This window comes from Artemia sp. Qi Xiang Cuo, chromosome 7 (assembly GCF_049724085.1).
Source record: "Artemia sp. Qi Xiang Cuo chromosome 7, ASM4972408v1, whole genome shotgun sequence".
Taxonomy (NCBI): Eukaryota; Metazoa; Arthropoda; class Branchiopoda; order Anostraca; family Artemiidae; genus Artemia; species Artemia sp. Qi Xiang Cuo.
This window is the reverse complement of record NC_142800.1, coordinates 27,947,958-27,971,954: the sequence shown is the minus strand read 5'-3', so window position 1 is coordinate 27,971,954 and position 23,997 is coordinate 27,947,958. Positions and strand designations below refer to the sequence as shown.

Genomic DNA, 23,997 nt, shown 5'->3' with positions numbered 1-23,997 from the left:
GACTTGAATACGACAAGTGATTTTTGGACAAAACTCTCCCCCGCTATGAAATTTGACGGTGCGTATGAAGTGGCTCTTGTCGACTGTATTCTCAAAAATACTTATGACATCCGGAGAAAGGATCGTGTGCATGATGTAAAACTTATACCATTTGAATGGACTATGAAAGGGTTGAACTATGTCGACTATGAATGGGTTGAAGCACTTAAATCTAGTGACTATCCACATGCCAAATTGAAATATATTGAATATGATAATACGAGAGATTTGTGTCGTACAATCAATAGAAAAATCTCATATCGTAGGAATAGTACATTCCATTTTAATTATTCCTTAGAACATGATAGGATTTACATTAGCTCACCTCTTGACACTGAAATAATTATTCTCAATGATATTCTGAGAGATGTTCTTGGCTTTAAACAGAATATGATCAATGGGAAAAATGCTTGCACCGTTTACGGGATGAATTAAGTTACTTTTGCTGATTATCCACCTGGTTTCGCCTCGGACTCTTGCTTATTTCTCTATCCATCCTTTGTGGAAACACCGAGAGTCGGTAATTCAAATACACCCCTCCTACGTGTTCTTGAACGAAAAACATCCCATAAGATTGTTAGCCACTATAATATAAAGCATCTTCAGTAGCTTCCTGTAGACACTTCGTATTTGGACCTCTGTCAGTTAACAATAAACAATCAATTGGGTGAACATCTAGCAATAGCAAAAGGCTTAGCAGTAATTACTTCTCATTTTCGACCCATTGTCAACAAAAGCACAATCACCTAAAATGAACAATAGGAAAATTCCATTTGTCTGTCCCGATATCGAGTACTATATTGGTGCTTTGAGTCCACGTCAAATAGGCAATGGATTGGACTACTACAAGGGGCGTACTACAATGTCTGGCTATGGTCTTGGTAGCTGGTTTGCTAGGCTATTTCGTTCTGCACTACCTCTTGCCAGAAAATATCTTGTACCTGCTGCATAAAATTTTGCTGCCTCCACACTACAGGACTGGGGGTCGGGCGAGAATTTCAAGGAGACTGTTGAGGAAAATATTAGATCTTCAGCAAGAGCCGTTGGTGATCAACTAAAATATCGGCAAAATGGGGAGGGATTGAAAAGGATGCGTTCGCGTCATTCACTCATCAGTCTCCACCCAAGTAGAAAGCAAAGAATATCAACAAGGACTTTGAGGAATAAAACAAGGGAGACCCATAAGCAGAAGAAGAAGAAAAAGAAAAAGATTGTTAGATCAAAGAAGGATTTATTCTCTTAAGATGATATATCTCACCCACAAAGAATCATACCAATCAATTAGTTCCTCATTGAATCTATTCAGTGCTGAAAACGTTGATGTCAGGACAAGTACGGCTATTATGAACAATTTCACCCCCAACAACCCATCTCGGAAAATATACACTTTCAATTGTTTTCCAATGAAGACTATTTCATTGATTTGTCGTCAACATTTATTGATTTAAATGTTGTGGTGAAGAAAAAGTCAGATAATACAACTCCAAATGCCGGCAATGGTCTCTCTTATGAAAACTGTATTCTACACAACCTATTTAAACAAATTAATGTATTTATTAATGGAACATTGGTGAGCACTAGCAATAATTTATCAAACTATGCAAGCTACATACAATTTATGATGATGACACCAAAGGCATACAAGGAGTTGAGAGGACAATCATTGGGCTATGAATATCGATCAGGTGTTGATACTGACGGTGGGTTGACTACTACAGTGACCCAGGAGTATCATCTAGTTGGAAAATTAAATCATGAGATATTCAATATATCCCAATGGCTACCCCCCCCAATGTTAAGATTGACATAAAGTTAGAGATGGCCCCGTTGAATTTCATTTTGAGAAAAACACTTCCTGCAGCACCCGATGCAAATGTCATTATCTCATCGGCAATTCTCCACGTCCGAAAACAACAGGTTATGAGCTCTGTTGCATTCGCAGTGGAAAAGCTAAGAGCCAATGGCAACAACATTAAACTTCTTGTCCCCCATACAATCACCAATCAACGTCACATTGCCACCAGCTCTCGTATTTATCATTTCTCAATGGGGAAATCCCATCAAAATTGGCTTTGGTCTTTGTGAAGAGTGGCAGTGCTGTTGGATCCTGGACTGAATCCCCCCATGATTTTAATTTTATCGGTCTATCTAGTCTTGTTTGTAAAGCTAATTGCATTCCTCTGTAGACTCTATCATTTGACAAAAAATACCATATAACTCTGTAAAAGTTGACTATGCGATCCATGGATCATGACTCCAAACTATTAGAAAATGGAAGAACCGATTCAATGTTTTCAAAAAATCATGGAGTAATTGTTTTGGACTTGTCAGACACACGGGATATGAGTATAGTACGAACAGGGTATGTACGTTTAGAGTGTACATTTGCCGATGCTCTGACTGAGAGTATCACGCTAATATCACTGAGTCAATTTGAAACCTATTGGGAAATCACACCCGACGGCAGTGTTCTACTAGACCTCGCATCATGAACACAAACAAAATAATCGATGTATTTAGTATGGATCCATACATGTCCCAGTACAAGTCCTATTGCATACCTTCGGACTTCATTGAAAAAATTCCAAGTGTTAACAATACCCTAATCGTTATTAATAGCAGTCCGTCGACTTTGAAGACCGGTCATTGGCTATGCATCTTTCAAACAGCGAAGAAAATTGAATTTTTTGATCCTCTTGGCCTATCGTATAAATTCTACGCTCCATACATCAGCAACTTTATTGAAAGCAGTGGGAAAACCATTATTCAAAATCAACGAAGAGTACAGGATTTAACGACTATAACAAGTGGCTTTCATGCACTGCTCTTTTTCATGTTCAGATGTCGTGGGTACACCTACAAGCAGTTTCTCAACATCTACGTTGAATTACCTCGATTTAACGACTTTCTAGTGGATAATATACTTACAAGTTCATTTAATATTGATTTTATTGCGCTAATAATAAAATGTTCTAAAGATTTATATGAAATTGTTTATTAATAAAAAAAAAATATATACATGATAAAACGACTTTTCTACTCTTTAGATTTCATCCTCTACTAGGTATTTGTCGACAACAACTAGTGCAGGTAGATTATCTGAATTCACAGTGCACTGATCCTGATGTACTGCAATGTCAGGGTCACATTTTCTACAGTAGAGTGTGACTTCACTCTTGTCATATTTCTTTGTATAGTCAATGATACTATTCTCATTCATTATATAGAATTCACATGTTTCAATTTGCTTATTTGAAGCAATTTCACAAACAGTGTCCTCAAGTGTCGAATCATATTCCGTCAAAAACAAATAAAAATCAGTGGGCTTATAATCATAACACCCATTGTCTTCACAACAATGATGTAGAAACCATATTCTTTTGTTGTTCCAACAGTTGAATTGATGACCCGGTTCCTCCTCCCAAAACAATCTAAAACCCCGACGAGACCAATCTCGTAGTAGTACTCGAAAATCACGCTCATGATTCTTTCCAATCATATCGGGATAGGCACTTTCCGACAGATTAAATTTATCATAGTGGCAATTGGAGAATAGGTAGCTTTTAGGATGAGAGTCACACATCTCCTCAAGACAGGAATTACAACCTATAATTTGTACAGCATATCCTCTATGCAATTTACACGGGTTGCATAATCTACACTTTTCATCATACTCATCAATCATTGTGCAATTCTCACATGATGACCAGATGCCCTGTGTGTACAAACATAACTGATATGTATGGAAAATTTTGTTATGTGTTGACACTCTCACTGCCACAATGAAACAGAGCGAGCAACAACAAAAATTGTGTGAGATAGAGAGAGAGAGAGAGGATCAACTTGTCCTCAAACGTCATATGTCTCATGAAAAAAAAAGTCCTGAATTTCTACGCATAAGTTTAGGAGCCTTTCAATTGCATAAAATCGCTAGGCCTCATGCTGTATATCAGTAAATCTGTTCTGTGCGTGTGAACAGTTGTGTCGATGCTTCATGCAATTGTTTCTTGACTGAAAAGTGCTTTCTATTACATCGACAAGCATAATTCAAGAAAGAATCTTTCTTTAAATAGATAGATCCATAAATTCGCCATACCGAACCACGCGTTTTTCCTAAATCGTCATAGTCATCAAGGTTTACTCTCTTTTGAATCCACCCATTTTTTTAGTTCCCCTACTCTTTCAACGTCTACAACATAAACACTAGAATTTTTCAACTCAAAAAAATATACGTTAGTCTACTATAGAAAGAAAAAAAATATCATCGATTTAGAAACAATTTTAATTGAACATAATTACAATAATAATAATCACTGATGCATTTTGTTCTCATCAATATATTTTGATAGGACATCTAATGCTGACCGAAGTTTATTTATATGGAGAATATTCACTTTTCCAGCAAAACATAGCTGCTCCTCCTCCTTAAATTTGCTTAATGATATCACGTATCTGGCATACATAGTGTCCCATTCAAGACATAGTCTACAACCAGTGGTTATTTCCACAGCCACATTGGGTACTCGTATATCGTTGCTGCTGTTGTCAGCTCCATCACTTATCTCCAATAATGTAAATGCACCACACATTTTTCTCTAGTAATATCCTCGCAAATAAACTATTCTCTTTGAATTCAATTCTCTTACTAATATGAATTGTAAAGAAAACTATTACTTTTATTCAAATCCCCATCACCAATCAAGTTATCGTATATGGAGTAGCCTCCGCTCTCTGATTGGCTCATAAAAAACGGATGTTACCTTGAAAAACCAGTTCGGTTGAGTTATATAAGTTCGTGCATGCCCTCAAAACATGTTTGACTACTTTATATCATATCAGTTTTTTAAGAATGTACACGTAATCTCATGACGTACATTCATTGTGCAATTGACAACAAAAACAGAAAAAAACCTGTTTGAGGACATTATATTATTACGACCAAACTCTCACAACATGTTTGATCACATTATACACTGCCAAATAATCAATCTGTTAATCTGCCATGGAAAAGTGCCATAGAACGTAAAGTGGGACAAATAAAACAGGATGGAACATAATCTAACCAAAATATAACCCCTTACTCTACTAGCTAATTTAGAGCTTTCTCTAGTGCATGTTACCTGATTTCTACAGTTTGCTCTTGATTTTATTTTTATGAATTTCTCATACTTTCCTTGTTTTGGTAATGATTTTAGAGGTTGACCATGATTTCTACACATTGCCCATGATTTCTACGGTGGTCTTGATTTCTACGGTTACTGCTGATTTCTACAGTTTGCTCTTGATTTTTATGAATTTGTCAGGGTGTCATTGTTTTGGTAATGATGGTTTAGAGGATAACCATGATTTCTACAATTTGATCATGATTTCGATAATAAGGTCTTGATTTCTATGGTTTGGTCCGGAGTTCTACGGTTAAAGATGTCTTGAAGATAAGTGCCGGGTGATTTTTTTTGTAAAATACTGCCTTTCTTGGCTTTAATATTTCATAGCGATAAGGCATAATCGGAGGTAAAAGCAGACTAAAACTTATATTCTGCACATGAGTCGCCTTTTATCTCTTCTTGCTTTGTAAGAACGTCAGGGATTATGATTTTTTTTCCTGGAACACCAGCCTTTCTTGGGTTTAATGTTTCTTGACAATAAGCCATAATCGCATTTTGTGGAGGTAAGGGAAGACTAAAACTCATTTTGTTTAAGCAAGCTTTTTTCTGTTAGAAGTAGCAAGTTTTTCTTAACACTAACAAATTTTCTCTCCGAAGTAACAACGTTTTCATTAATACTAACACATTTTTACTTAAAACTAACAAGTGTCTCTTGGAAGTAACAGGCTTTTCTTAATAGTAATATCCTTTTCTAATAGCAGGAAGTGTTTCTTAAAACTAGCAAATTTTCTGTTCGAAGTAACATTTTTTTCCTTAATACTAACAAACGTTTACTTAAAACTATCATATTTCTCTTGGAAGTAATAAGTTTTTTTCTTAATAGTAACAATTTTTTTCTATTAGCACCAAGTTTTCCGTCAAAGATAACAAATTTTTCTTAGAAGTAACAATTTTCTCTACGATTAAGTTAGGTTCATTTAACTTAGGTTAACATGAGCGGTCACCGAGAAGTCACCAGCAATTGACACTACATACTTCACAAATTGAAACCACAATGACATTACTTGATTGCCCCCCCCCCTGACATCACGTCATCATTCCTAAGACATTTTTCAGTCATTTCATAATAAAAATTATACATTTAAATCCAGTGATTTGAGTTTTTGCAACCCATGCCTATCATGATACCACACAAAACACTCCACACCACCGTGGCATTAGACCCCCCCCCCTCCATTATCCACACTGGCATTAGCCCTCATCATCTTTAGAGCATCTTTAGAGTGGTCACACTGTTTTTTTAATATTCACTAGCTTATTTACGGAGCGAAATGGTTGAATATATCCTAGGGGGTGGTGGGATGGTGCCATGTGGATGAAGGTGGGGGGGGGGGCTGATTTATAATGCCATGGTTATGTGGAGTGTTTTGGAGGCTATTATGATAGGTTTTGGATTGCAAAAATTTGAATCATAGGATTGCAGTATAATTTTTAACAAGAAATGACTGAAAAAGTGTCTTGGAGGAGATTTGTCAATGTCAGAGGGTTGTCACAGAGTAGTAATAGTGTGTTAATGCTGCATGAATTGCTTGAAGTATCACTCTCTAGCAGCGAAATTGTGACTTCTCGATGTTCAAAAATATATTGTTTAATGAGATTCACTAGCTTATTTTCGGTGCGAAATGGTTTAAAATGTCTTTGGGGGCGGAGGGGTGGTGCCACGTTGATAGCGGGGGTAGAGGGGCTGGTGTGTATAAGTGTGATTGTGTGGAGTGTTTTGGAGGCTATTATGATAGGCCTATGATTAAAAAACTTGAATCAGCCGATTGAAGTATAATTTTTAACAAGAAATAACTGAAAGATGTCTTGGGGAGATGGGGCGGTGTCAAAGGGGATGCCACAGAGGTAATAGTGTTGGCATTGTGGGGGGAATTGCTTGGAGTATCACTTTATAACAAAGAATTGGGCGACGTCTCGGTGTTCGAGTAAAAAAAACGCAGTTTAATTTAGGTTCACTAGATTATTGTGGGAGCGAAAGTTTGGAGATGTCTTAGGGGGCAGGGGGATGGTGCCACGTGGATGACGGATGGGGGCTGGTTTGTAATGTCACAGCGGTGTGGAGTGTCTTGGAAGCTATTGTGATAGGCTTGGCTTGTAAAAACCAGGAATCAATGGTCGAATCATAAGTTTTAACAAGAAATGCCTGAAAGATGTCTTGGGGGAGATGGGATGACATTGGAGGGGTGCCACATAGAATTAATAGTGTGGCATTGTTGCATGTGCTGCCTTGGACTAGTACACTCTAGAGCTTAAAGATAAGGCGGGAGGCTTTAATTGAATTTTTCGGTAGAGGGGGACTGAAATCTAACATTCCTGTTTAAGAAACGATGCATTTCGTTAATAGCCTTTCAAAAATACTTCTTAATATGGTTTAAATATACCAATGATATCAAGTCACCATCTCAAAATGATTGTTAGGGGGTGGGAGGCAGCCGAATATTGTCAGGATACTGTTGGATATTCATAAGTTTAACTAAAAGAAACCGGGGTATTTCCTCAAAAGTTCTTAATTGGGTATAAATTTGCATCTAAAATCAGCGATCTTCACCTGGTATTGCATGCTAGGTTGTGTTTTTCTATAATAGATTGTTCTTTTGCATATATTACGATAAGCCTCTTCTACGTTTTTTTTGTCGTGTTTTTTAACGTGTTTTTAATATTGTTTTTAAATTTATTTGAAATAATAGAACTTTTAATTACACGCTCTGTGTTCTTAAGATTTATTATTTAGGTCAATCAGTCTGATTATACAATTTAAGCACCCCTTAGTTTTTTATTGCTAAAAATACCTTGAGAGTGATTGTCTCTGAAAATAAATGTTTCCCCGTCTTTGTGCCAATTGTCTCCGAGAGCTTGTCAAATTTGGGAAGTAACACACTGTTCTAGCGATTGCCAATAATGGAGAATCGCAGGTGTCGCGCAATAGGTTACTTTTAGAATATAATGAGTAGGACAAGATATTAGGAATTGCTTGTTAGTCCTCTTGGTTAGGGCACAAATCTTTTGGAAGAAAATTGACCTTTCGAGTCCTGGCGGGGTCAAGAATTAAATGAAAAAAAAAGAAACAACTAAAGAAAGAAAAAAAGTGTTGAACGTTTCGAGCGAAAAATAAAATGCCAAAAACGGTATTATCTAACAGTGATGTATGCCGGCATTGCGTAAGATGTGCTGGCCTTGTATAAAGTGTGTGTCGCCATTAAGTTAAAGAAAGAAAAAATACTTTGCGCGTTTCGGGCTTAGAAGGAAAATTTCGAAGAGGTATTACATGACAGTGATGGTTGCACTGTCGTCACATATTGTGTGGGCTGTCGTTACGTTATAAGCGGAGATTCCTCCATGGGTTCCTGTCGCAAGGATACATAAATTGCTTCAAGGATATTACACCTTAATGTTTGAAACGAAGTGTGTTGTGACGTCATTGGAGTTCAGAGGTGTGTGTCATGGGAGTCTTGCTAACTGTTTTCGCTTTCATAGAACCAGTGATCGCATTTCACAGGTGTGACGGTTTGAGGGGTTGGTAGCTCACTTAGCTGACCCTTTAAAATCCCATGTTAAATTCTCTATGGATGCCTTGACGTCAGAGGGCTGTGTTTGAAATCCAATGATAATTTCCTTCCTGTGCTGTGATGTCAGAGGACCGTGCTTGAAATCATGCCTAGAATCAGGGCTCTCATAGATATCTTGCCAGGGGCTCTAATGGGAATCTTGACTAGAAACAGGGCGCTCATGGGAATCTTACCAGGGGTGTTTTGACGTCAGAGGGCTCTCATAGGAAAAGGGATAGGGCTCTTATAGAAAGCCTTTTGCTCATACTATTTAAAAATCCTTTTTCCGTTTTTAGAGTTTCGGTTACTATTGAGGCGGGTCGCTCTTTACTTACAGTTCGTTACCACGAACTGTTTGATAGAACAGTACCATATTTTCTAGTTTTAGTTTCTAGTTTTTTTTTTCTTTACGCTGAAGACCCCTTGTTATATACGGGTGAAAAATTCGTTGGTTTTTCTTGTTTCTCTTCGCTTTCATTTACTGGCCATAGACCCGTCTGTCGTATTTATATTCATTTCATTTCTTTGTTTTTGAGATTTAACCATATCTTAGGAAATTTTTCCAAGCAGACGAGGTGCTTTGATCCCTAAATCTAGGAAAATTGTGTGATTTAACTATATTCTTTATCTTTGCTAGTTCTTTTTCCTTCTTCAGGAAAGTGTTTTGAAGATACAGGATGTTACTGGCAAAACAGTTCTTCATCATTGTGCGGAACAGGCAGATATTCGTTTTGCTAAAGAAATACTTGACAGAAATCCAGAACTAATCAATAATAAGGATATAGACGGATTTACAGCGCTTCATCTTGGAGCTATTGCAGGAAACTCAGATTTTGTTCAACTCGTCTTAGATTATGATGCCGACCTTGAGTCTCTAGATAATGAACTCCATACAGCTGTTCATTGGGCCATTGGTATGTCTGAAAATTTAGTAGTATTAACATGAGTAACGCTACGGTTATTTCAAAAGATTATGAAAAGACCAGCTATAGGGGAGGATGGTAATTTGATGTCTTCTTCTTTTGAAGTACTTTTGTGGATTTACGAATGGCAATTGCTTTTGAAATGTAGTTGCATGAGGTTCTGATTTCTTCTAAATATGCGCTTTTTTGTTTTGTTTTTTCGTTTGCTATTAGTCGTAACACGTCTTTCCTTTCTTCTGTTTTTTTTTCTTTATTTGTCGTCGATCTAAAAACATTCTCTCCTTTTTCTTAAGTGTCCACTTGTTTTCTATCAAGCTTTCTATAAGAGCGTTTTTCACGGTTGAAGAAATAGATGGAACCTGACTAAAAGCAAATGACGGCCATCAGTAATCGAAAATTTAAAAACACGCTTTGAAGAAAATGTCTGGTGAGAGAAATATAATTTCGATTAATCTTAATAGTAAATTCATTACAAGCTAAATTTTTAAGGATCTTGAAAAGGATCCTGAAATCCCTCAAGAGGGGTGTCGAATCAAACTGGAAAATGCACAGTTGGAATAGCCACAGTTGAGAACCCTACCCATGAGAATTACAGAACCAATCTGGAACAACAAGGGAAATAACTTTTTTGCATGGGAAGCATTAATGTGTCTCCTTTTTTCTTTCTTTATTCCAGGGATGATCGTATCGAACCAGTTATCGTATAGTGATGGAAGAGAGCTCATTTGACAGGAAATCTACGCATCGAGTACCGTTTGTAAGCAACAAAAGAGTTCGGGTCACAGTAAAGTGGTGTTTTCTGTCACTTTATGCCATTAAATATCAAATCCCAAAGAAATGAAATTCTAAAATAGCCAATCAAATCTCTGCAAAAGAGATTTTCACTCCTTCATCTTGACAAAATGTTGCATATCTTGACAAAACACAGAGTGGCGCTAACTTCCATTTGGTGCCGTAGAATATCAATTTTTGCCCAAAGGGAGCCATAGAAAAGTGGTGTTTTCTGTCTCTTTTTATCATAGAACCTCAGTTTTCCCCAAAGAGGTCAGAATCCCGGGAATGTAAATTATAAGAGCCAATCAATTTTTTATAGTTGAAAGCCCTAAACAAGAGATTTTAAGCTCAAATGTACTGACTCGTGATATTTTTGAATATCTTGAGAATTCAAAAAACTAAAACTCTGCTGAAAACTGAGCTTGCTTGAGTTCTTTAGAGAATTATAATTGCATACTACAAGTTATCGATATCATGGTTGCTGAAAGACTGTTGAGGGATTTACAAAATAGTCCTAGTTTTGTGCTGGCTAGTCATAGAATTTTCTGTTCCAAAGAGAATAAAGTTCTTGTAAAGCGCTGTTTTTTTTTAGATTTCTAAAGACATCGGAAAAAATCGCGAGTGAGTTTATTTGAGTTTTTTCTTTAGAACTATCTTGTGTAATCGGCGAAGCAACAATTTTTGTATGTTTTGAGTTTCATAATTGTTCTTTACATCCGTCAAAAAAATTTTTTTTTATTAATCTAAGTAGTGACGACATAATACATTCTGGATGCCCAATACCAGATTAACACAGGGAAATTAACATTGGACTTTGGTTGTTGATTGTTGGTCATGTTTGCTGGTTATGGTTTTGAACATGTTAGTTGGATGTGGTTGTTGGTTTTGGATATGGTTTTGGACATGTTTGTTGGATGTGATTGTTGTTTATGTTTGTTGGTTTTAGTTGATGGTTATGATTTTCGGTTATATTTGATGGTTATGATTGTTGGTTATAATGCTCGTCTGAGGTTTTTAATAGAAAAACATCGTGGGGAAAAAGAAACAGGGGGTGGCGTTGGCTAATAACTCTATTTATTATCAGGCTTCTGCCACCAGGGGAGCATGTTTAGACAAGATTTCCTATAAAATGCTTGTCTCAGATTTTTAATAGAAAAACGTCGTGGGGAAATAGAAACAGGGGGTGGCGATGGCTAGTAACTCCATTTATTGTAAAACATATCCAAACCAACAACCATCAACCAAAAATCACATCCAACAGCCAAAACCAACAGCCAAGAAACACAAGCAACAAATACAGCCAACGATCATAACCAACAACCATAACCCTCAACCAACGACCAACAATCATAACCAACAACCAACAAACATAACCAACAAACATAATCAACAATCATAACCAACAATCATAACCAACATTCAACAAACATAACAATCACCGACAAACATAACCATCGAACATAGCCAGCAAACAACAACCAAAAAACACAACCAACAAACATATCCAACAACCAACAATCATAACCATCAAACATAACCGACAATCATAACCATCAACTAAAATCAACAAACATAACCAAAACTATATCCAAAACCAACCATTACCTCCAACAAACATGTCCAAAACCATATTCAAAACCAACCAACTCGTCCAAAATCATGTCCAAAATCATATCCAAAACCAACAATCACATTCATCAATCAAAACCAACAACCAATAAATATAACCAAAAATCATAACCAACAACCGTAAGCATCAACCCACAATCAACAATCACTACCAACAACGAACAAACATAACCAACAATCATAACTAACAACCAACAAACACAAGCATCAACAACAAACATAACCAACAAACCTTATATGCCCCCTGGGCACAACTTACAACCCTTAACCTGAGGGCTGTCCCCCAAGACCTAATTTTGAGAAATCTCAACTACGTTGAGCAAAATGGCTATCTCAAAGTTTTGATTGGATGTGTTTGAGTAAAATGGTGGGCATGAGAGGGGGGTTAGTTGCCTCCCATCACTTTCGACTTTTAAAAAGGGCACTAGCCCTTTCAATTTCCAATTGAATAAACCCTATCAAGACCTTATATGCCCCCAGGGGATAACTTATAACCCTTTCCCTGAGGAGTGTGGGGAGTTTGTCATGTTTAAAGACATAATTTTTAGAACTTTCAACTACGTTGAAGAAAATGCCAATCTCAAAATTTTGATTGGATGTCTTTGGGGAAATGGTGGGCGTGAGAGGGGGGTTAGTTGCCCTCCAATCACTTTCGACCGTTAAAAAGGGCACTAGCTGTGATGGTTTATCATTTTTCTTTTCTTATTTTCACGTCGTGATGTTTATTTTCTGAGATAGTAGTTCATAAGAGTGTGACTTGAAAAAGGCTAATTACCTGTTTTGGCGGAGAGCCGAGATATAAGCTAGTTTCGTTTTGAATGAATGTTTTCGTATGAAATGGTCAGACCTTTCCTGAAATTTGTCGAATAAAGAACTTTGTTTGAAAATCTTTGCACTTTGTGAATCTAGACAGCGATAAGGGTTCCTGATTGAGACTGATTTTAGGACTTGGGTTCTAATTATTGGTTGCTGTGGTAAAAGTTGCCAAATTTGGTCTCTAGCGACGGGATAAGATCCCTGAATTTGGAGAGGCATTGAACGGTGGATCTGGAAAAAGGAAAAAGTGTCTACTATTCCCGCAAGTGATCCCGTTTGAAGAACCCCTGAGTTAATCACGCTAGCGATATTTGTTGTTTTGTATAATTTTAGTTTTCTGTTTAGGCTTTGAGAAAATTCTAAACCTAATCAATTAATTCATGTTACCGACATTTCAATGTTTTACAATTTCAGTTTTTGGTTTAGGATTTTAAGAAAAGTCTAAACCTAATTATTTATTTCATGTTACCGATATTTTGCCGTTTTTTAGAACTGCAATTTTCAGTTTAGGCTTTTGAGAAAAGTCTAAACTATTAAGTAATTCACGTTACGACAATTTGCTGTTTTTATAGCATTTAAGTTGTCCTATTAGACTTTTGAGAAAATTCTATACTTTACAGTTGATTATATCATGAAACCTGCGTGCCAAATTTTCACGTTTTCCTAATTGTCGACAAATTGGAGTGATATTTTGCCGGTAATTGAGGCGGTAAAGAAAGGCAATATTTTCGTGAACCTTAGAGAGATTATAGTAATTTTATTTTAGTTAAAAGAAAAACGTTTTTGCAACCTAGGGTGGGTGAGGTCGTATGCCCGAGAATCCTACCGAGTCTGTGAGACAGACTAGGTCCAGTTCAGTGGGTCGAGTTTACTCGAAGTTACCCAACACTCCAAACGACCGAGCATCAGCAATTCCTAAGAGGAGGACTAAATCAGACCCTCTTAAAGAGTTCAACTCTAAGACGGAACAGGTATTTCAGTCACATATAACAGAGGTTGTAGGTGGGGCTGAAAGCCCGGCTGAGGGGATCAGTTGTCATTACAAGAAGGGAGAAGAATAGAGTGTGAAGTTTTAGCCTTAGTCTATTTCTGAAACAGAAGATAGTAAGGCAAGGACAGACAAAGCAGAAGGAAAGGTAGGGATAGAAGTATCGCCAAAAGCTTCAGGGAGTATTCAAGTCTTAGGTAATAAGAATCTGATTAAATTGGACGCAGCGTGGTTCCACCAGCTTATGACATCACACATGCAGCTTATGACAGCAATGAACGCCCTAACAACAAGTTTGGCGGGTCAACCTGTGACAAATCAGCAGCAACCTACAGCAACACAAGAGTAGGGACCCATTATCCAATACAGAGCGAACAACTGGGCGAAAATGATTACGTGCCTATTTCTAGGCTAATCAGAGGGCTAGAATACTGGGCGAACAAGGTGACACCACCAGACTTCCTGGAATTTCAGCATTGAATTTTACGTAATTTTCTAATCGAAACTACGTATTATCTGTTATGACACAATTTCACCTCATGAACATTCTTTATAATGTTTGTGCTTCAAACCTGAGATAAAAGTTCCTTTGAGAGCATGACTAGACCTAGCTTTACTTCTCGACTCTGTTCTTTATAATACACAAGTACCATTTAAGCAGTGTTGACAATGTAAAATATGCTTTAGCATTCTAGTTTACAAAAAGTTGATACTAATAAAGATGTAGATGCCAAGAAAAGAATTGTTATAAAGAAATTCAGAACAATCCTTAGAAATGAACTAGTGAGACGATTATGGGTATGAACCATCAAGGACCGTAAGCACCAATGACCAAAACCATCAAGGACCTCAACCTCCAAGGCACCTATGTCCCCAACCACCAAGGAGGCCCCTCCCTCCAACTTTTTTGAGGACACCCCCCAATTTTTCAATATAAAAGCTCCATTAAGAGTTATAAACGTGTAAGAAAAAAATATCAGAACATCATATCAGACCTCATCTTTCGGGACTTACACAAGCGATTGCTTTGAACTTTCAATTCTGAAACTTTTTTACTTAATGTTACTAAATATGACAATTTAGAATGATATGTTTTAGAAGACCCCCGTGGCCTAAAATGTTTCCTCATTATGATTTTTCTATTTACTAACCTTAGGCACTTCAGCTATTCATGCAAACATTCAGCAATAAAATCAGTATTAAAAAAGTAATTACATCTATTTTCAAAGCACATTTTCTGATCGACTTATTTAAAAGCGACTGGTTACAGTTTGAAAGTCGTTTACGAAACGTTGAATTTTTCTTTGTTTCCAAGTAATGTGCGAACTTCAGACGAGTTCAGAAGCACATTTTTTCAAAGTTAGCTGGTGAAAATATTAAATAATATAGGCAACTTATGAAAACTAATATTTTTTTTAGGCGGTTGGGGGATGATTCGAGGGCTCATTGGCTACATTCATGGGCCCTTCTTTTTCAAATTAGCTAGTGGAAATAGTAAACAATATTGGCGACTTATGAAAATTTTAAGATGAGTTTGGGAGGTGGGGATGATTCAAGGGCTCATTGGGTACATTTTTGCATCTCGTCCAGAATTGATTGCATTATTATCGGTATCTAATAATGATAAAAAGCTATATCATTTTCATAGGGGTGAAACAAAGCTCGTTAGTATTCATATTTTAATTGGATTGTATGAAGGGGATAAAAGAGTTAAAAGTGCGTACCAGTTAAGGTAAGTCTGAGAGGCTAATAAGTCTTCGGCAACTTGACATAAATGTTAGAATACCATCACTGGTATCAATCTATGGAAATGGTTAGCGATGTCAAGAACATTTTGTGGCTTAACTTGGTCCAAGTAAAAAAAATGAATGATTGGACCCCAGGGTGAGGTATCCTTAAGCTCAATGCCCTAGAGATGGGGGGGGGGGCGATTCAAGGGCTCATTGAGATACATTCTTATGCCCTTCTTTTTCAAAATTAGCTAGTGGAAATATTAAACAATGTAGGCGACTTATGAAAATTTTAAGATGAGTTTGGGAGGTGGGGGATGATTCAAGGGCTCATTGGGTACATTTTTGTATCTCGTTCAGAATTGATTGCATTATTAGCGGTATCTAATAATGATAAAAAAAAGTTACATCATTTTCATAGGGGTGAAAGAAAGCTCGTTATTATTCATATTTTTAATTGGATTGTATGAACGGGATAAAAGAGTTAAAAGTGTGTACCAGTTAAGGTAAGTCTGAGATGATGATAAGCCTTAGGCAACTTGACATATATGTTAGAATAACATCACTGGTATCAATCTATGGAAACGGTTAGTGATGTCAAGACAATTTTGTGACTTAACTTGGCCAAAGTAAGAAAAATTAATGTTTGGACACCAGGGTTAGGTATCCTTAAGGTGAATGCCCTGGAGGTGGGTGACGAATCAAGGGCTAACTGGAATACGTTCTTATGCCCTTCATTTTCCAAATTAGCAAGTGAAAATATTAAACAATGTAAGCGACTTATGAGAATTTTAAGATGAGTTTGGGAGGTGGGGGATGATTCAAGGGCTCATTGGGTACTTTTTTGCATCTCGTCCAGAATTAATTGCATTATTAGCGGTATCTAATAACTATAAAAAGTTATGTCATTTTCATAGGGGTGAATCAAAGCTCGTTAGTATTCGTATTTTTAATTGGATTGCATGAAGGGAATAAAAGAGTTAAAAGTTCTAACCAGTTAAGGTAAGTCTCAGAGTATGATAAGTCTTAGGCAACTTGACATAAATGTTAGGGCAACATCACTGGTATGAATCTATGGAAACGATTAGAGATGTCAAGAAGATTTTATGACATAACTTAGCCAAAGTAAAAAAACAATGGATGTTTGGACTCCAGGGTGAGGTTTCCTTAAGCTCAATGCCCTGGAGGTGGGGGACGATTCAAGGGCTCATTGGGATACATTCTTATGCCCTTCTTTTTCAAAATTAGCTAGTGGAAATATGAAACAATGTTGGCGAATTATGAAAATTTTAAGATGAGTCTGGGAGGTGGGGTATGATTCATGGGCTCATTGGGTACATTTTGGCATCTTTTCCAGAATTGATTGCATTATTAGCGGTATCTAATAATGATAAAAAGCTTTATCATTTTCATAAGGGTGAAACAAAGCTCTTTATTATTCATATTTTTAATTGGATTGTATGAAGGGGATAAGAGAGTTAAAAATGCGTACCAGTTAAGATAAGTCTGAGAGGATGATAAGTCTTAGACAACTTGACATACATGTTAGAATAACATCACTGGTATCAATCTACGGAAACGGTTAGCGGTGTCAAGAACATTTTGTGACTTAACTTGGCCAAGGTAAAAAGTACTTGGATGTTTGGACTCCAGAGTGAGGTTGCCTTAAGCTCAATGCCCTGGAGGCGGGGGACGATTCAAGGGCTCATTGGGTTACATTCTTATGCCCTTCTTTTTCAAAATTAACTAGTGGAAATATTAAACAATGTAGGCGACTTATGAAAATTTTAAGATGATTTTGGGAGGTGGGGGATGATTCAAGAGCTCCTTGAGTACATTTTTGCATCTCCTCCAGAATTTAATGCATTATTAGTGGTATCTAATAATGATAAAAAAGTTATATCATTTTCATAGGGGTAAAACAAAGCTCGTTATTATTCATATTTTTAATTGGATTGTATGAAGGGAATATAAAAGAGTTAAAAGTACATACCAGTTAAGGTAAGTGTGAGAGGAAGATAAGTCTTAGGTAACTTGACATAAATGTTAGAATAAAATCACTGGTATCAAAATATGGAAACGGTTAGCATATCAAGAAAACTTGTGACTTAACTTGGCCAAAGTAAAAAAAAGCGGATGTTTGGACTCTAGGGTGAGGTTTCCTTAAGCTCAATGCCCTGGAGGTGGGGGACGATTCAAGGGCTCATTGGGATACATTCTTATGCCCTTCTTTTTCAAAATTAGCTAGTGAAAATATTAAACAATTTAGGCAACTTATGAAAATTTAATATTTCCTTAGGGAGGTAGGGGGCAATCGAGGGGCTCATCGGGATAAATTTTTCATCTCGTCCAGAGTTGATTGCATTATCAGTGGTATCTAATAATGATAAGAAGTTATAACATTTTCATAGGGGTGAAACAGAGGTCAATAATATTCATATTTTTAATTGGATTGTATGAACGGGATAAAACAGTTAAAAGTTCGTACCAGTTAAGGTAAGTCTGGGATGTTGATAAGCCTTAGGTATTGGGTACATTATTACATCTTATCCAGAAGTGATTGCATTATTAGCGGTATCTATTAATAATAAAAAGTCATATCATTTTCTTAGGGGTGTAACAAAGCTCAATAATGTACAAATTTTTAATTGGATTGTGTAAAGGGGATAAAAGAGTTTAAAATGCATATCAGTTTGAGTAAGTCTGAGAGGATGATAAGTCTTAGGTAAATTGCCATAAATGTTAGAATAACATCACTGGTATTAATCTATGGAAACTGTTAGCGATGTCAAGAAGAATTTGTGACTTAACTTGGCTTTTTTTCCTAGGTGACTTATGCAAACAATAATATTTTTTCGGGGGTGGGGGATACTTCAAGGGCTTATTAGGTAGATCCTTATGCCCTTATTTTTCAAAATACTGATTTTTTTGGACTTAGAATTTTTGGATGAATCTTAAAATGACCTAAAATATGCTTGCTGCTGTAGTAATCGTACTCTATGCTTGCTCGTAGACACGACGCGGCTTTCCCAGTGGTACTCTATGGCAGGTTATCGACACTACTTATTTTATTGCATATTTATAGGTCATTAATCATTGTACAGTGGAAGGATAATCATTGTACAGTGGAAGGATTGTACAGTGGAGGGTGACTTATGAAAACTTTAATATTTTTTAAGGGGTTGGGGATACTTCAAGGGCTTATTGGGTACATTCTTATGCCCTTCTTTTTCAAAATACTGATTTTTTTTGGACTTTGATTTTTTTTTATGAATCTTAAAATGACATGAAATATGCTTGCGGCTGTAGTAATCGTACTCTATGCATGATCGTAGACACCACGCGGCTTTCCCAGTGGTACTCTATGGCAGATTATCGACACTACTAATTTTATTGCATATTTATAAGTCATTAATCATTGTACAGTGGAAGGATAAAGACATAAGTTGTATCTTTAAAAAAGTGAAGATGGAGCATTTAAAAAAAATGTTTTCACATGATAGTGTTATTGTATCATTGAAAACTGACAAGGAGAAGTATTTGAACTATGAAACAAGCACAAGTGGTAGCACTAGTGGAAATGTATACGTACATTGTCATGACAGTAAGGAATTAAATTTCTTTTGATTACCAAACAAATTCAACTTTTATGATGATGGATATGCGTTATTGAGATCTCCGTAGATGATTGCCCTCAAAGAGAATGCCAATATAAAAATAATAGTTGATGAAGAGGGGAATCTTCTTGCTAGTGCTTGTGGTAACAGGTTACCCAGTGTTCCACCCCATCGTCAGCTTTCGGGTATTAGCATTCAACGGAAGATCAAAAGAAGACAGGCATACTCTTCCACTAATATCATAAATCATATGTTGTCTATGTGCAGAAAATATCACCAAGAATATAAAGAATATAAGAATATAAAGATGAATCGATGAAAAACAAAGTGCCAACAAACGTTAATACTACTACTGATCATATAATCAATGAACCTAATAATAGCAAAGACGAAATGTATATGGAATATTTAGGTGACACCCCAGTTAAAAGGGTGTGTGACACAAAGTGGAATAATGATTTTTCTACTGATTACGAGCTAAGAGAAGACAGTAGCTACAGCATCAAGAGAGAACATGATGAAGTATTTTATGGAATAGATCCAAAATGTCCAAAATTGTTCAATGACATTAATAATGTATAATAATGTATGCAACATATTTTTTTGTTGATAATATATTCTATTCATTTTATGCTCTACCTCTCATTCTTCCAATAAAAATATTTTATGCATTACTTTGACATGTTCCCATTATTTTTAGGGTATGCTAGAACGTCAAACGTTTGGAATATCTGTTAAAAAGTTTGAGATGTAAGAAAAGCAATTTTCAGAAATATAGATACTACTACTACTACTAAAAGGCTCATAGCGGATATATTAGAAAATGAGATAGGTTAGAAGTACTTTTACCAAAGTCTGAGAGAGAGATGAGCTGAATTTCTTAACTCGAAAAGGTCCGCTGACAAGAAAACACCCCGTCCAGACGCACAGACAAAGAGAGTTTTCAGTTTTCAGAAACAGTAATATCCACGTTTAAAATACATCTGATTTTATTAATAGTATTTGATTTTTAATCAAGTCATAACAAACTCTTTCTTGAATTCACCTCTTGGATACACAATACTGAAATTTCATTCAAGAAATTATTAAATAATTGTAAGTAACAAACTCTTTCTTGAATTCACCTCTTGAATATACAATACCGAAATTTCTTTCAAGAAACTATGAAAAAATTGTAAGTAACTAACATACTCTTTCCTGAATTTGCCTCTTGGATATACAATACGGAAATTTCATTCAAGAAATTATGAACAATATTGTAAGTAAGTAACAAACTCGTGCTTGAATTTGCCTCTTGGATACGCAATACAGAAATATCATTCGAAAATTATGAAAAAATTGTAAGTAACTAACAAACTCTTTCCCGAATTCACCTCTTGGATACACAATACAGAAATATCATTCAAGAAGTTATGAAAAATTATAAGTAAGTAACAAACTCTTTCTTGAATTCGCCTCTTGGACACACAACACAGAAATTTCATCCAGGAAATTATGAGATAATTGCAAGTAAGTAACAAACTCTTTCTTGTATTCACCTCTTGGATACACAATACAGAAGTTTCAGTCAAGAAATTATAAGAAATTGTAAGTAACTAACAACTCTTTTCTGAATTTTCCCCATGAATATACAATACAGAAATTGCATTCAAGAAATTATGAAACATTATGAGTATGTAACAAGTTCTTTCTTGAATTCACCTCATGGATACGCAATACTGAAATTTCTTTCAAGAAATTATGAAAATTGTAAGTAAGTATCAAACTCTTTCTTGAATTTGCCTCTTGGATACACAATACAGAAATATTATTCCAAAAATCATGAAAAAATTGTCAGTAAGTAGCAAACTCCTTCTTGAATTCACCTCTTTGATACACAATACAGAAATTTCATTTAAGAAATGACAAAAAAATTGTAAGTGAGTAACCAACTGTTTCTTGAATTCACCTCTTGGATAAACAACACAGAAATTTCAATCAAGAAACTATGAAAAAATTGTAAGTAAGTAACAAACTCTTTCCTGAAGTCACCTGTTGGATGCACAATACAGAAATTTCATTCGAGAAATTATGAAAAAATTGTAAATAAGTAACAAACTCGTCCTTGAATTCGCCTCTTGGATACACAATACAGACATTTCATTCGAGAAACTATTAAAATTTGTAAGTAAGTAACCAAATGTTTCTTGAATTCACCTCTTGGATGCACAATACAGAAATTTCAATAAACAATTATGAAAAAATTGCAATTAAGTAAGAAATTCTTTCTTGAATTCACCTCTTGGATACACAATGCAGAAATTTCATTCAAGAAATCAGGAAAAATTGTAAGTAAGTAACAAACTCTTTTTTGAATTCACCTCTTGGATACACAATACAGAAATTTTATTCAGGAAATTTTGAAAAAAATTGTAAGTAAGTAATAAACTCTTTCTTGAATTCACCTCTTGGATACACAATAAGATAATTTCATTCAAGCAACTATGAAAAAATTGTAAGTAAGTAACAACTCTTATTATGAAAAATTATAAGAAATTAACAAACTCTTTTTTTTAATTCCCCTCTTGGATATACAATACAGAAATTTCATTCAAGAAATTATGAAAAAATAGTAAGTAAGTAACATACTCGAAAAATTGTAAGTAAGTAACAAACTCTTTCTTGAATTCACATCTTGGATACACAATACAGAAATTTCTTCTCCAACATACTGAATCAGAAAGTGTAATTTTTCTGGAAATTCTTTGACCTTTTAGGGTTAATTTACACTAGGCTACGTGCGCGCGCAGAGTTTGTTACTTACTTAAAATTTTTAGAGTTTGTTACTTACTTACAATTTTTTATAATTTCTTGAATGAAATTTCTTTATCGTGTATCCAAGAGGTGAATTCAAGAAAGAGTTTGTTACTTACTTACAATTTTTTCATACTTTCTTGAATGAAATATTTGTATTGTGTATCCTAGAGGTGAATTAAAAAAGAGAGTTCGTTATTTACTTAAAATTTTTCATAAGAAGAGTTGTTACTTACTTACAGTTTTATCATAATTTCCTGAATGAAATTACCTTATTGTGTATATAAGAGATGAATTCAAGAAAGAGTTTGTTACTTACTTACAATTTTTTCATAATTTCTGGAATGAAATTTTTGTATTGTATATTCAAGAGGTGAATTAAAAAAAGATTTTGTTACTTACTTACAATTTTTCCTTATTTCTTGAGTGAAGTTTCTGCATTGTGTATCCAAGAGGTGAATTCAAGAGAGTTTGTTACTTACTTACAATTTTTTCAAAATTTCTCGAATGAAATTTCTGCATTTTGCATACAAGAGGTGAATTGAAGAAAGATTTTGTTGCTTACTTGCAAAAAAAAATTTAAGTTTTCATAAGTTACCTAAGAAGTAAAGCCAAGGAAAGTCACAAAATCTTCTTGACATCGCTTATCGCTTGTATAAATTGATATCAGTGATGTTATTCTAACCTTTGTGAAAAGTTGCCTAAGCCTTATCATCCTCTCAGACTTACTTTAACTGGTATGCACTATTAACTCTTTTATCCCCTTCATACAATCCAATTAAAAATATGAATATTATTGACCTTTGTTTCACCCCTAAGAAAATGATATAACTTTTTTATCATTATTAGACACCGCTAATAACGAAATCAATTCTCGACGAGATGCAAAAATGTACCCAATACCTAGGACTTATCATTCTCTCAGACTTACATTAAGTGGTACACACTTTTAAATCTTTTATCCCCTTTATACAATCCAATTAAAAATATGAATATTATTGAGCTTTGTTTCACCCTAATGAATATGTTACAACTTTTTATAATTATTAGAAACCACTAATAATGCAATCAATTCTGAACGAGATGCAAAAATTTATCCCAATGAGCACTTTTATCACTCTCCCCCCCCCCTCACCTCCCTAAAAAAATATTAAATTTTCATAAGTCGCCGAGATTGTTTAATATTTCCACGAGCTAATTTTGAAAAAGAAGGGCATAAGAATGTATCCCAATGAGCCCTTGAATCATCCCCCACCTCCAGGGCATTGAGCCTAAGGAAACCTCACCCTAGATTCCAAACATCAATTTTTTTTACTTTGGCCAAGTTAAGTCCCAAATGCTCCTGACATCGCTAACCGTTTCAATAGATTGATACCAGTGATGTTATTCTAACATTTATGTCAAGTTGCCTAAGACTTATCATTCTCTCAGATTTACCTTAACTGGTATGCACTTTTAACACATTTATCCCTTTCATACAATCAAATTAAAAACATGAATTATATTGAGCTTCGTTTCACCCCTATGAAAATGATATACCTTTTTTATCATTATTAGATACCGCTAACAATGCAATCAATTCTGGACGAGATGTTAAAATGTACCCAATGAGCCCTTGAATCCTCCCCCACCTCCCAAACACATCTTAAAATTGTCATAAGTCGTCTACATTGTTTAATATTTTCACTAGCTAATTTTGAAAAAGAAGGGCATAAGAATGTATCCCAATGAGCCCTTGAATCGTCCCCAACCTTTAGGGCATTGAGCTTAAGGAAACCTGACCCTGGAGTCCAAATATTCATTTTTTTTTTACTTTGGCCAAGTTAAGTCACAAAATATTTTTGACATCGCTAACCGATTCCATAGATTGATACCAGTGATGTTATTCTAACATTTATGTCAAGTTGCCTATGACTTATCATCCTCTCAGACTTACCTTAACTGGTAAGCACTTTTAACTTTTTTATCCTCTTCATAT

The 23,997-nt window shown here is 35.4% G+C and overlaps 1 protein-coding gene across 1 annotated transcript in view; it reads left to right on the top strand.

Moving 5' to 3' along the window:
* The window catches only part of LOC148950125 (uncharacterized), a 344,013-nt gene that overhangs the window by 229,746 nt on the left and 90,270 nt on the right, over positions 1-23,997 (top strand). Inside the window, exon 4 of the mRNA XM_089091784.1 lies at positions 9,405-9,663. Coding sequence (XP_088947910.1) covers positions 9,405-9,663 — 259 coding nt within the window. The remainder of the gene's footprint in view (positions 1-9,404; positions 9,664-23,997) is intronic.